The 13,930-nt window shown below is 42.2% G+C and overlaps 2 protein-coding genes across 3 annotated transcripts in view; both read right to left on the reverse strand.

Moving 5' to 3' along the window:
* Snap47 (synaptosome associated protein 47) overlaps positions 1-9,413 on the reverse strand; it is a 71,799-nt gene extending 62,386 nt beyond the window's left edge. The window contains exon 1 of the mRNA XM_042284107.2: positions 9,301-9,413. The gene's annotated coding sequence lies outside the window, so the exon portion shown is untranslated. The remainder of the gene's footprint in view (positions 1-9,300) is intronic.
* On the reverse strand, positions 41-9,438 carry LOC102906394 (uncharacterized). 2 transcript variants are annotated; one of them, XM_015990376.3, is made up of 4 exons: positions 9,301-9,438; positions 3,484-3,610; positions 3,228-3,285; positions 41-2,494 (listed from the first exon to the last, which is right to left on the reverse strand). In XM_015990376.3, the coding sequence occupies exons 1-4, from the start codon at positions 9,301-9,303 to the stop codon at positions 1,291-1,293; spliced, it is 1,392 nt and encodes a 463-aa protein (XP_015845862.1). In that variant the 5' UTR covers positions 9,304-9,438; the 3' UTR covers positions 41-1,290. The 2 variants fall into 2 exon arrangements, with proteins under 2 accessions (XP_015845862.1, XP_076398565.1); XM_076542450.1 differs by having other exon boundaries at positions 3,484-3,568; positions 9,301-9,415.
* Between the last annotated feature and the right edge of the window lie 4,492 nt (positions 9,439-13,930).

Here is a 13,930-nt window from a genome sequence, read left to right on the forward strand (position 1 = left end):
CATGCTCCTGGAGCAAGAAGTAGCTGGGGATGGGGAGTGGTGTGGGTAACTGAAATACTTTATTCTACACATTGATAAGATTCCAATAGCATAACCAATGTAGTATGCTACTATGTAGTAAAATAGCAGTTACATATATTTTAATTACATACCATATGAACTAGTTATATAATATATACTACTCATGTACAAACTATACGTATCCTACAGATACACATATACACATGCATACACTGTATGTACTAAATAATACTATATTATATATTATACCAAGATACACAAATCTCTTTGAATACAATTGTAAAAAGTCTCAACAAAGTACTACAAAATTGTATCTAATATAAAGACACATTCCATGCTTTAACCCAGAAAAGCAATGTTTTTCACATTGTAAAGTCAGTGTAATGCATGCCCATCTCCAGTGTGCATTATCACATATCTTTCCATGAGAAAGTCGGGAGACTTTCTGCGTCCCCGACAGTCTTTCTAAACGAGTTCTTTCATGTCATTGAATGAAAATGGAAAAATTGAAGGCCTTCTGACATTTCTTACACTCAGCCTTTTCTCCAGAGTTCTTCCATGGTTTTCAAAAAAGAACTATAAAAAAAGCCTAACCACATTGCTTAGAGCTACAGGCTCCCCCCCTCCCTATTTAATGTCTTTAAAGAAAACTGAAAACTTGAATACTTCCCCCACATTCCTATTCATAGTGTTTTATCTGGTACATATTCTTTCATATAATCTAAAATAACTGGAGCATCTGAAGCCTTAACCATTTTTCTCACATACACAGGGTTACTATCCAGTGTCAATCTTTCTGTGTCCTTTAAAAGAATCAAGAAAACTGGTTTTTTTTTTTCATATTCCTTACAATCACTTTCTGATGATTTATTGTCCAATGAATATTTTAGTTTCTTTGAAGGCAAATGGGGAAATGTGATATTACCATATTTATTTGTACTCAAAGTATGTTTCTCCAGTACAAGTTCATTTATGTTTATAAAAGCAATTGTAATGGATGATTCTCCATTGCTTTCATTAGTAGGGATACTCTCCAACATGAATTATTTTATGGTTTTGAGGATACCCAGAAGAAGCGAAGGATTTACCATATTTTTTACATTCACTTTGTTTCTTTCCTGCATGAGTTATTTGATGTGCTCTAAATATCCTGGGATTGTGAAAGGCTTCTGACATACCTCACATTTAAAAGGTCCATTTCCAGTGTATTTATTCAAAAGCCTGTGAGATAAATTGAGGGTTTACCAGAATTTACATTCATAAGACTATTTAGTAATCAATTTCAACTGGAAGTGAAGGCTTTCCCACATTATATTCATAGGGTTTCTCCCCTGTATGAGTTTGTTCATGTTTTCTAATGGAAGTGGACCGACTGAATGCTCTACCACATTGTTTACATTTATAGGGCTTTTCTCCAGTATGAATTCTTTCATGTATTTGAAGAGAACTGAAAGCACTAAACCACTTGCCACATTGTTTACATGGATAGGATTTTTCCCCAGTATGAGTTCGTTCATGTTTTCGAATGTAACTGGGACAACTGAATGCTTTACCACATTGCTTACACACATAGGGTTTTTCCCCATTATGAGTTCTTTCATGTATCTGAAGTGAAGTGGAAGAACTAAACCATTTACTACATTGTTTACATTCATAGGGCTTCTCTCCAGCATGAGATGTTTGATGTCTTCTAAATACACTAGAAAAAGGAAACACTTCCTCACATACATTGCATTTAAAAGGCCCATTGCCAGTGTGCTTTATCATGTGTGTTCGAACACTTGTGAGAGAAAAGAAGGCCTTACCACACTGTTTGCATTCATAGGGCTTCTCCCCAGTATGAGTTCGTTCATGCTTTCGAAAGGAACTGGAACAACTGAAGGCTTTCCCACACTGTTTACATTCATAAGGCTTCTCTCCAGTATGAGTTCTTTCATGTTTTCGAAGGGAACTGGAACAACTGAATGTCTTATCACACTGTTTACATTCATAGGGCTTCTCTCCAGTGTGACTTCTTTCATGAATTTGAAGATAACTGGGACAATTGAAGGCTTTTCCACACTGTTTACATTCATAGGGCTTCTCTCCGGTATGAGTTCTTTCATGTTTTCGGATGGAACCAGAACAATTAAAGGCTTTCCCACACTGTTTACATACATAGGGCCTCTCTCCTGTATGAGTTCTCTCATGCTTTCTAAAGGAACTGGAATGACTGAAAGCTTTCCCACATTGTTTACATTCATAAGGTTTCTCTCCTGTATGAGTTCTTAGATGTATTCTAAATTCACTGGGGAAATGAAAGGCTTTCCCACATAACATACATTTATAAGGTTTACTTCCAGTGTCCATTGTCATATGTCTTTGAATACTCATAAGAGAAATGAAAGAGTTCCTATATTGTGTAAATTTATATGGCTTCTCTGAATATTCTTGATTTTCATATAGGTTGTATCCAGAGTCAGTTATGATGTGCCTATTAAGGAATGAACAACATATGAAGACTTTTCCAGACAAGTCACAATTACATGGTTTTACGCAACTGTGAACTCTTTTTTTTTTTCCATAATCTTAGCCAGGCAGTGGTAGCACACACTTGGGATGCAGAGGCAGGAGGATCTCTGAGTTTGAAGCTAGCCTGGTCTACAGCATGAGTCCCAGAACAGCCAGGGATACACAGCGGAAACCCTGTCTCCAAATACAAAACAAACAAAAGATTTGGAATTCTCACTGAAAGTTTGCCCACATTGACTTTTACAATATTTACTTTTACAGAATCATCATGTCTTCTGTACAAAAAGAGACAAGCACATTATTGATGGTTTATTACTGATTTTCTATTCAATAATGTCTTAGACCTACATTATAACCAAAATCAGAGGAAGTCCAGGTGTCTTGGCATATCTTAATTATTAGAAAATAAATGAAATAATCTCTCTGAAACATGGCTTCCCCAAATCCATTATCAAAGCAGTGATAGTCATATAGTTTCTTAGTACTACATGGAAGTCAACTACCTTGAAAATATAAAACTCTGTTAAACCGAAGAGAGAGAGACAGAGAGAGAGAGAGAGAGAGAGAGAGCACGCAAACAAGCTAGTGATAAATGTTTAAAGCTGTGCTTATTTGTTTCGTTTGTTTACCAAAGTTTACATGACATGCTAACGCTCCCTCAAGGGACATCATACCCTTTTGTGAATACAAATTACCTTAGATTTATCTCAGGATTTTTGTCCTCCTCAATGTTCTGGTCTTCCCACCCGTTCTCTAAAATATAGACCGAGGAAAAGCACTATTAATTATGAACTTCAAAAAATTAATAGCAGCTTTGAAGTTCACTGTACACTGAAAATATGCCCATTTATTCATTAAAAAAAAAAGTAGTCCCTTTCCACATTTCAAATTGATAAAAAAATTCCTAGGGTGTTTTTTTTTAATTAAGTAAAGAAATGTTATCATTCTTACCTATATAATTCAGGTTCCTAAAGACTTCTTGCATCACATCTGTGTAGAGATTCTTCTGGGAAGTATCCAGCAAAGCCCACTCTTCCTGGGTGAAGTTTATAGCCACATCGTCAAAGGCCACTGAGTTCTAAAATATCCCACAATGTGTATTGGAGGCTGGGTAAAACTTATACCACTAGGAATCTATACTCTGTTCACTGATTTTGTGATTTCCAAATATTCGTTCATCTAAATTTGGTCATCTAAAAGTTTATGTACTTAGTTGTTTACATACAGCTACATTAATATTATAATTCAATTGAAGCACTCAGAAAGCAATAGCAGAGTAAAAACACCCTTCTCATTGGTAAATCCAGGGAATAAGATATTTCTTGGTTATCCCTAATTTATCATTGTATAGTATATCTCCAATACACGTTACTAATAAACCCTACTATCTGCTCTATAAAACAATGCTAATATTTGTACTGTGAGAGTTCTTATTGTTAGAAATGACTACTCACAAAATTGAACCTTTGCTGGTGTTTATCAGGGACCTCAGGATTTGGAAGAAATTCTAAAAACACAAGTATTAGAGTAACTAAGAACAATTAGAATCCTGGGTGACTAACTTAGAGGAATTGAAAAACTAGTGCAAATTTTCATATGAAATTATACAGCACTACAAGAATCTTGAGAAAGAACACAATAAGACTAGGGCTTCTACTCTTAAAGCAACAGTAATCAAGATTGTTATGTAGTAACATGTAAGTAATGACACAAAGAACATCATTATGTGAATGAACATCCACAGATTCCAGGGAGAATGAGGTCAGGAAAATGGCTGTGGGATGCTCCAAACACGCATGCCTCCACAGATACATGAAAGTACAAGCAGAAACAACTTCATTAAAAATTTAAATATTCTCGGGCCGGGCGTTGGTGGCGCACGCCTTTAATCCCAGCACTCGGGAGGCAGAGCCAGGTGGATCTCTGTGAGTTCGAGGCCAGCCTGGGCTACCAAGTGAGCTCCAGGAAAGGCGCAAAGCTACACAGAGAAACCCTGTCTTGAAAAAACCAAAAAAAAAAAAAAAAAAAAAAAAAAAAAAAAATTTAAATATTCTCAAACTGTGTATCAACCATGTGAATGTAAACCTATAAAAACATGAAAATGGCAAGAAAGCCTTGCGTAGCTTCTCATCCATGTTTTAACCTGTCTCTAATATGCTAACAGTCTTAAGACAACAGCCTAAGTTTCCAGTGCAGGAGCAGAGTGGACCTTATTTTGCATCAAGTAAACAAAAAGCCTACATCACCTTTATTCCCAGCACTCGGGAGGCAGAGCCAGGCGGATCTCTGTGAGTTCGAGGCCAGCCTGGGCTACCAAGTGAGCTCCAGGAAAGGCGCAAAGCTACGCAGAGAAACCCTGTCTCGAAAAACCAAAAAAAAAAAAAAAAAAAAAAAGCCTACATCTACCTGGAAAAATAAATTGCTGCTTATATTCACAACAAGTACATTAACACCTAAACTCTGGGGGGGAAAGCTGCAGTGAAAATTTCATTCAGAAATTATTCAAAAGTACCCAAGGATAATGTGAAATTCAGAAAGCTCCATGCATTCCAAGAAATTTTAAGGACCAAAAAAACCCAACCCGATTATGTGTTAAAGGAATGTCCTCTTACACCAACCCACCCCACCCCCTCCCCGCCAAAGAAAAACTGAAAGAGGTGACCTTTTGCTGTTTCTTCTAATTTTTCTGTTTTAGTATATGACATTCACAGAAATATGTCAAAACACTAGTTGAATAAATAATAAAGGACAATAGAACAAACTGACTACACATAAGCAATATAGTCTCTGCAATATTTTGGAAATGGCGGCTGGAGAAATAGCCAAGCAATTCAAAAGCACTTGTGGCTCTTGCAAAGGACCCAGGTGTCAGCTAACAGTTAACCATCTATAATTCCAGTTCTAGAATTCCTAATGTCCTCTTCTGGCCTCCAAGAGCACTGCATGCGTGTGGTACACAAACATACATGCAGTCAAAAAAATACCCATATACATAAAATAAAAGTAATTTTTTGCTGGGCAGTGGTGGTGCATGCCTTTAATCCCAGCACTTGGGGGGCAGAGGCAGGTGGATCTCTGTGGGTTTGAGGCTAGCCTGGTCTACAGAGTTCCAGGACAGCCAGGACTGTTTACATAGAGAAACCCTGTCTCAAAAAACCAAGCACTCAGGAGACAGAGACAGACAGATCTCTATGAGCTTGAGGCCAACCTGGTCTACATAGTGAGTTCAAGCCAGAAAGGCAACATAGTGAGAACTTGTCTTTAAAAAAATGAAAAATAGAGCCAGGTGGTGGTGGTGCGTGCCTTTAATCCCAGCACTGGGGAGGCAGAGGCAGGTGGATCTCTGGGTTTGAGGCCAGCCAGGTCTACAAAGTGAGTTCCAGGACAGGCTCTAAAAGCTACACAGAGAAACCCTGTCTCAAAAGACAAAACAAAAACAAAAACAAAAAAAACAAAAAAAAAAAAAAAGGAATGAAAAATAAAAATTTTAAAAGGAAATGTTTTGGACAGTATTTTATTACATAAATGGACACAGCCTTCAATAAATAAGAACAGATAACAGAGAAAGTGGGGAAACTGATTTTCAGTTATCCCATATTATAATTTTCAAATGTCCATTTTTCAGTTAAGAAAAAATACCAACTATAGAGAAACAATGAGGAAAAAATTTGAGACAAACTATCTTTGAGAAACATTTGACACTACAGTCAATGAATGCTATACTCACTAAATAAGACTTTTTAAATAATCAGCTGTCTTTAATATATGTAACATAAAATAAGATATCAAATTACATAGGGAACACTTCTAGAATTTGAAATGCAAAATGGAGAAATTCATAATTACAATTAGAAACACCAAAATACTCCTTATCAGTAATTGACAGATCCAGTAGCCAGAAAAAGCAGTAATAGTAATATTGTTATTGAACAACATCAACCAGAAGGATTTCATTGATATTTCTAGAGCACTTCAGTCCACAGCAAAACTAAATGGTAGATCATATTCTGAGTGATCAAACACACCCTAACAAGCAAGTACATAAAGTATATTCTAAAAATACGTGAACATTAAATAGAAATCAGTAACAAATACAGTAGGAAAGCCTCTAAACTGGAAATAAAATCACAAAGTACAAAATCACATGAGAATCAGATAGTCATCTGAAGGAACCTGAATAGTTCAAGGAAAAGAAACTTAAGTTCATCATATGAAAACCTGTGGGATATAGTACAGGCAGTACACAGGAAAAGTTTCAAGCATCAAATCCATACATTCTTGAAGATTTAAAGCCAGCCACTTAATCTTCCACTTTGAAGAGGACGGTAGCCTATAGCAACCCAGAGAAACTGAGGAGGCAACACTGGATTTGTAATGAAGAAATCAATGAGGGGCTGGAGCAATGGCCGAGCAGTTAAGAGCGCATGCTTACTATTCTTGTAAGTTCGATTTCTAGCACACCAGAGAGCTCGGAACCACCTGTAACTCCAGTTCAGGAGGATCTAATACCTTCTGGCCTCCACAGGCACTGGACTTATACAGAAACTCACACATACACATAATCAAGTAAAATAAAAGGCTGGGCGTGGTGGTGTACACCTTTAAACCCTATGGTAAGATCCAGGACAGACATGGCCACACAGTGAGACCATGTCTTAAAATAAATAAATAAATAAACCAAATGATTGGGCTAGCAAGATGGTTCCGAAGGTAAGGCACTTCTTCTAAACCTGATGGTATGAGTTCAATTTCTAACTTCCACAGATGTCTTCTGATCTCCACACCCACACCTTGGCATGAGATCTCAGGAATTTTTCTATATATGTTCAGGGGAAGCAAAGGATTTAAAAAAAAAAAATCAGTGGAAATGAAACTCTACTTTTTTTTATGAAATCTGCTTCCTTCTAGCTTCATGAATAGTTTACTTTGCAGCGGGGGAGGGGTTGCGCACCTCTAATCCCAGCACTCAGAGGCAGACAGATCTCTAAGTCTGAGGCCAGCCTGGTCTACAGAGTGAGTTCCAGGACAGTCAGGGAGAGACCATGTCTCAGAAAAAACAAACAAAAATTTTTTACCTTATTCAACTCTGAGTACATTTCATACTTAAAGCTGAAGTTCAAATAAACAAATATTTCAGGCTGATAAACATGGGAAAGGGGCAATTCTGAAGACGGCACAAACCTGGCCATTCTGTCTCCCAAGTGCTGCTGAAATACTCAGCAATCACACCTCCTCGGGCGGCTCCGGACTATCTGTGACCCTCGCACACTTACTCCGCTTTGCAGGTCTCTGTCCCACTGCACCGTAGTGGAGTTGTCTTTCTAATCCTTTGGGAGAAAGTTTCCTCCCGGAACAACTGAGAGACACTCAAGAGGGCAGGAAATACTACTCTGCAGACCCTCATTCACCAGCATCTAACTAAACCATGTGTCCTAGGAATCGAACTAAGCTTAGGGGGAGATAATGTCTCTAAAAATTAGCTATTGAGATGGGGACTACTCTGGGAGATTCCTCCCGCCCCAGGGCCTCCAGCTGCTCCCCTGAGAGGTTCTACCCAAGACCTCGGACTGGTGTCCAAGAGGACCTATGGCAGCCCTAAGAAACTTGTCAGCCCCTTGGCAGTTCCGAAACCTGGGACCATTACTAAGAGGAAATGAAAAACGTTGTGTCCAGTTCTACTTATTTAGCAAGGAAAATAGACAGCAATGGTTGTCACTTTTTAATCCTCCTGGACTAGAAGTTGGCATCTGAGAATACTGCGGGGGAAGCCGGCACTCAGAAACTGCTTGGGGGGGGGGGGTGGGCTGCAGAGATGGCTCAGTGGTTAAGCCCATTTGCTGTTCTTGCAGAGAACTGGAGTTCAATTTCCAGTAGCCACTTTGGGCAATTCCTAACTGCCTACATCTTTAGCTCTAGGGAAGCCGGGACCCTCCCCCGACCCCACAGACACCCACCCACGTGTGCAAACATATACACACATGAATAAAAGCGGGATGAAAGCCTGACGTCTCTGCCTTCGCTCTGGGCTTACTCCCTCCTTTTTCGGTTCAACCTAAGCATGTAATCTTTCAAGTAGTGTCTGTCTAACCTACTTCATCTCCAAGGCTGAGGGAAGAACAAACCTCACAGAAGCAGAAGTTATCTCCAGCGAGCCACCTAGTCCCCTAGAGGTCTAAAGTGAGCTGAGACAATGATGGGCGGAGCCACACTTTGGATGAGGCTGCTGTTGAAGCTTGCTTCTGGTCTGGCCTTCCTCTAGTTAAGCCTAAAGCTCCTGCTGAAGATGAACTGGGACAGCAGATGTCACTGGACCCTTCATCTGTCCCTCTTCCCACTGGACCCACACTGACGATGAAATCTCCACTTTCGGCTTTCCCCGACTACCCATCTCTCTAACCGGCATCCTGGGACGGGTGGCCAAGACGAGCTGGGGTTTGCCTTACAGACTCTTGGAAGAGGAAGGAGCTGGAATTTGGGGAGGTTCACTGTGAACCCCGGGAGCAGCCAGACTGACGCCCTGCTTCCCATGCCTCAGGAAAGCTCAGCCGTGGCTGCCCGGCAGGAACGCACAACGAGAAGCCAGCGCCCCAAGTCCCGAGGTGGGTCGGCCAGGACGCCGCGGGGGCCGATGGGACGCGTGGGGACCCACCGCCCAGGCCACTCAGGACCGGGGGACAGCAGCGGGATCGGGCCGCGGGCTCCCGCTACGGAGGCCTTCCCCGAGGCTCGCTCTGGTTGGAGGTGGCCAGCGCCGGCCAGAACGCTCACCATTTCCGAATTCCGGGCGTCCCGCGTCGTCTGCACCTGACGGGGACACTAGCGACAGCGGGGCCACCTTAGACTACGGTGAGCTAAAGACACAGAAGCTGAAGAAGCAGAACCCACGCCAAGACTGAACAGTGTTAAGAGCCAAACACCGCGAGAGTGCAGCAACCTGCTCCGCCCCTCTCCTCCAGCTGCAGCCTGGTTGGACAATTCTACTCTGAAAGACAGGGCCTAGGACACGCCCCCAAGTCTTGAGTGACAAAGGGTGTATGTAATCCAACCCCTGACTGAAGAGACTGGGGGACAGGTCTCCTCTGCACACTAGCGATGGCCCTGCCAGGACACACTTGCCCTTGACCTATAGAAGGCATAGCCATGAGTTAATAATGTAAATATACACGTGCTATTCACAACTGGAAATTACTAATATGACAATGGTTTAAAATTTTTCTTCTAAATACTTTGAGACAGGGTCTCATGTAGCTTGCCTCAAATACAGTTCAGGCCAACCTTGAACCCTCAGTGGTTCCTCCATCTTTTGAATGCTAGGGTGACACATGTGCCACTATGAATGATTGATTATGCAGCACCAGGGACAGGCTGAGGGCTTCTCGCATGCTAGGCATGGACTCTGCCAACGGAGCCACAGCCCTCGTTTTAGAAATTTAGATGTTATAATCTTCCTAGTTTGAGGAGTGTGATGGCTAATCTTGGTTGTCAACTTGACACATCAACTGAAACCCAAGCAGCTGGGCATGCCCGTGAGGGAATTTTTCTTGACTGGATCCTTTGAGGTCCGAAGACCTACCCTAAATCTGAGCCACACCTTGGTGGCAGCCTGTATAAAAGGACACGAAGTAAGGAAACGTTTGTCTTTTGCCTGCTTGCCCTCAGTCACACTGGCAAGTTCCTCTACCCTGCTGCTGAGGCATTTAGACCCTACTTCTTTAGGATTCCAATGTATACTGAAGACCACTGAGACATCCAGCCTCATGGCTTGCACAGCTATTGGATTCTTGGACTTTCTGTTGGGAGACAGCTATTGTCGAACTTGTTGGACCCCAGTCTGTAAACCACAAGCCACTCTAGTAAATTATATATACTATCAGTTCTGTTCCTGGAGAGCATGGTTCTCAACCTTCTTAATGTTGAGGCCCTTTAATACAGTTTCTCATGTTGTGCTTACCCCCACCCCAACAATAAAACTATTTCCTTGCTACTTCATAACTGTAATTTTGCTACTGTTATGAATTATAATGTTGCATATCTGATATGCAACCCCAAAGAAGTCTCGACACACAGGTTGAGAATCAGTGTTCTTGAGAACCCTGACAAATATAAGGAGTTAGCCTAGGCTTTGAAAGGAAGGCTGTCCTTTAAGACTAATAGAAATAATAATAAATAATAATACTAGCTAATAGAAATTAATGAAGGGCCACATCTGTAACTTTAAATTTTCTAGAAACAACACGAGAATGTTAAAAGGAACAGGTAAAGTTTGTGGATGGTGCTGATGAAGGGTTTGGGAGCAGATCTTCATTCAGGACTCTAAAACAAACCAAAGAATACATAAACAACAAATGGATATGAGTAAAATTCCTTGTGTTTTCTATAACATGATTCTGCAAAATATACATAAAAGATACATTTTCATTTTTATTAACAAAATACCTACTTTTTTGCTGCTAATTTCTTTGAAATTTACCCTGCATTTTAACATTCCTGAACATCGCTGTATCAGCCACATTCCAGGTGTTCAGTAAACCCTATCTTGCCTGGGCAGTCACAGGAAAGTACATCTCTCGTGCCTCCCAGTCTCTTCAAAACACACACACACACACACACACACACACACACACACACACACACACACACACAAAATGCCAAGCCTGAACTACCACCCCTTTTGTTTTTTCAAGAGAGGGTTTCTGTGTATAGCCCCAGCTGTCTTGGAACTCGCTCTGTAGACCAGGCTGGCCTCGACCTCAGAGATGTACCTGCCGCTGCCTCCTGAGTGCTGGGATGCTGTGGGATGGTCTGCATGTCAAATTGCTCTGATTGGTCAATAAATAAAACACTGATTGGCCAGTGGCCAGGCAGGAAGTATAGGTGGAACTAACAGAGAGAAGAACAGAGAAAACAGGAAGTGGGGACAACAGACACACACTGCCAGCTGCCGCCATGACCAGCAGCTTGTGAAGACGCCGGTAAGCCACAAGCCACGTGGCAAGGTATAGATTTATGGAAATGGATTAATTTAAGCTATAAGAACAGTTAGCAAGAAGCCTGCCACGGCCATACAGTTTGTAAGCAATATAAGTCTCTGTGTTTACTTGGTTGGGTCTGAGCGGCTGTGGGACTGGCGGGTGATAGAGATTTGTCCTGACTGTGGGCCAGGCAGGAAAACTCTAGCTACACTGGGATTAAAGGAGTGCACCACCACTGACCACTCCCCCCACTTGCGTGCCAGAAATAAGAGAACATCTTTTCCCTGCTAACCTTTTTCCTCAGGCAGAGACGATTCCCAAGAAAGCAGAGCACGCAAATAGCAAGTCTCCATTCCCACACTGCATGATGGTGCCCGTCTCCTTTCCACTGATCAGACAGGAAGGGAAGGATAATCGGTCCACACACAGGTGGGAGGGAACCTCTGACTATAGACTCATTACAGACCCATTCACAGCTTTGACTTCCAGAGATCAAATAAAGGAAAACAAACTCTGTCTCTGTGTGTGTGTGTGTGTGTGTGTGTGTGTGTGTGTGTGTGTGTGTGAGAGAGAGAGGGGGGGGGGTGAGAGAAACGGGGGGCATCCCTGGGGAGGGAATAGCTCTGGTAAGAGCTAGGCTTCAGAAGCAAGCTCTAGGCAGGCCACTGGTAGGCCAGGACAAGCCTTGATATTAATGAACTAACCCCAAGATGGTGTTGATTTGCTAGTGAACCAGCCCCAAGCTGTGAGCCCTGGTGGCACAAAGCTGTCAATGAAATAACACAAGAGCTGGAACCTTGAGTCTAACAGGCCCCCAGACCTTAGCACAACTGGTGAAGAACCAGCCTGCCTCCATCTTAGGCTTGAAAGCCATCTTATAGTAAAGACAAACTAAGTTCATTTCTGTTTATGATTAAACCTCTGTTTCTCAAGGACTGAGTGATGTCCCACCTGTAACCTTAACTACAAATGGTTCTGGACTGCCTATTCCAGGAACGGCAATCATGCCTTCATTTCAAAAAGTTGTTCATAACCATCCGGCAACCCTAGCTCTGCCTCAAAAGGCTTGATACGGCTGCCTTGTTATGACTGCCTGTTGTTACGTCCGCCTTGGAACCATGTCTTTGTTTCAGCAGGGACTGACTTGTTATGCTCTTGGCCTGGTCCTGTAACTCCACCTATTTTGCCCACCAAATCCCCCATTTGGAAACCCCTCCCCTTGAGCTTTATAAAAACCTTGTCTTCCTCACATCCAATGCTGACCTCTCAAAGCCTGTCTTGGAGGCAGCCTGTGTAAACAAACAAAAAAAGTTGCTCTAATTAATTGCTTGCTTTAATTAATTTGGCCATCACGATTTGGGCCAGTGGTCTTTCTCCTCCCATCTTTGATGTTAACACTGACACCATGCTCAAGGCACCATTCTGACCTTAGAACCCAACCCCACACATAAGCCCCAACTCCGGGAATGTACTAACCTTGCTCTTTGGCTTCTTTAGTTTAGCTTCTTGCTAACCAAAGTATGTCAGCCAGGATGTGCTTTTTGTGCCTAAAAGGCAAAGACCGGTGAGACTCAGGGCTATACGCTTTGAGCAAATTCCCTGTGTAGCCCACCAGCCGGCAAAATAAAGAACTTTCTACTGCCTTTAAGAGTCCCTGTGTTCTCTGAAGGAGTTACCTCACAACATGGGAATGGTCTCTAGATTCTCACTGCTGGGCTTACCTGACACCACTTCTCTAGCCTGTTTTGATTGGCAAGAGGACTTGAGACTCTGTGTGAGGCCCGGGCCTCGATGACTGTTGAACTTCCGCACTGTTGCCCGGCCCACACAAGCCAGCCTGTCAGCCCTGGCTGTTGGCCTACGCTCTCTCAAGGACCTCCTGGACCTCCATCAATGCCATCCTTCCAGCCTACCACAGCTGAAGAACTTCCCAGCTGACGGACTTCACAGTTGACATGGGTGGGGCCTGCAAGCTTCTGAAGTGTCCTCACGGAGAAGACTCTGCTGTGGAACCCTGCTGTAGCAGTTCTGCCCAAACAACTGTTCCCCATTTGGTGAGAGGCCTGTTTAACTTTCATATTAACATGATATTTTAAGGCAGGTTTATGTGAATAAACCGAGCATACTTGAAAGGCAAATTTTGTGTGGACATCCTAATTGCTGAGCGTTTACAGCCCCATAGGCCATTTTCTCTATGAGTTCTCTTTCTCTTTCTCCCCTCCTTCCTTCCCATTCTCCCACCCTCTCTAAGATATGGTGAATCCCAAGCTGGCCTTGAATCTTCTACGAGCCCAAGAATGACCTTGAACTTTTGATCCTCTGCTGCCAGAACATGGTCCAAGGATAGAGTCACGGGAGATTTCTGAGGGCTGACGAGAAAACTCCAAGAAACTAAGACAAGAGTCTTGTGACCTCAGTTTCTTAAA

This window comes from Peromyscus maniculatus, chromosome 8, assembly GCF_049852395.1.
Source record: "Peromyscus maniculatus bairdii isolate BWxNUB_F1_BW_parent chromosome 8, HU_Pman_BW_mat_3.1, whole genome shotgun sequence".
NCBI classification, from domain to species: domain Eukaryota; kingdom Metazoa; phylum Chordata; class Mammalia; order Rodentia; family Cricetidae; genus Peromyscus; species Peromyscus maniculatus.

Bases quoted from the DNA above. Each gene is read 5' to 3' on its own strand.
- LOC102906394 (XM_015990376.3), bottom strand. The intron at 3,286-3,483 runs GTAAGAATGATA...TCTATATTTTAG, and splicing joins TAGGAACCTGAATTATATAG to AGAACGGGTGGGAAGACCAG. The intron at 2,495-3,227 runs GTAATTTGTATT...ATTCCTTAATAG, and splicing joins AATCCTGAGATAAATCTAAG to GCACATCATAACTGACTCTG.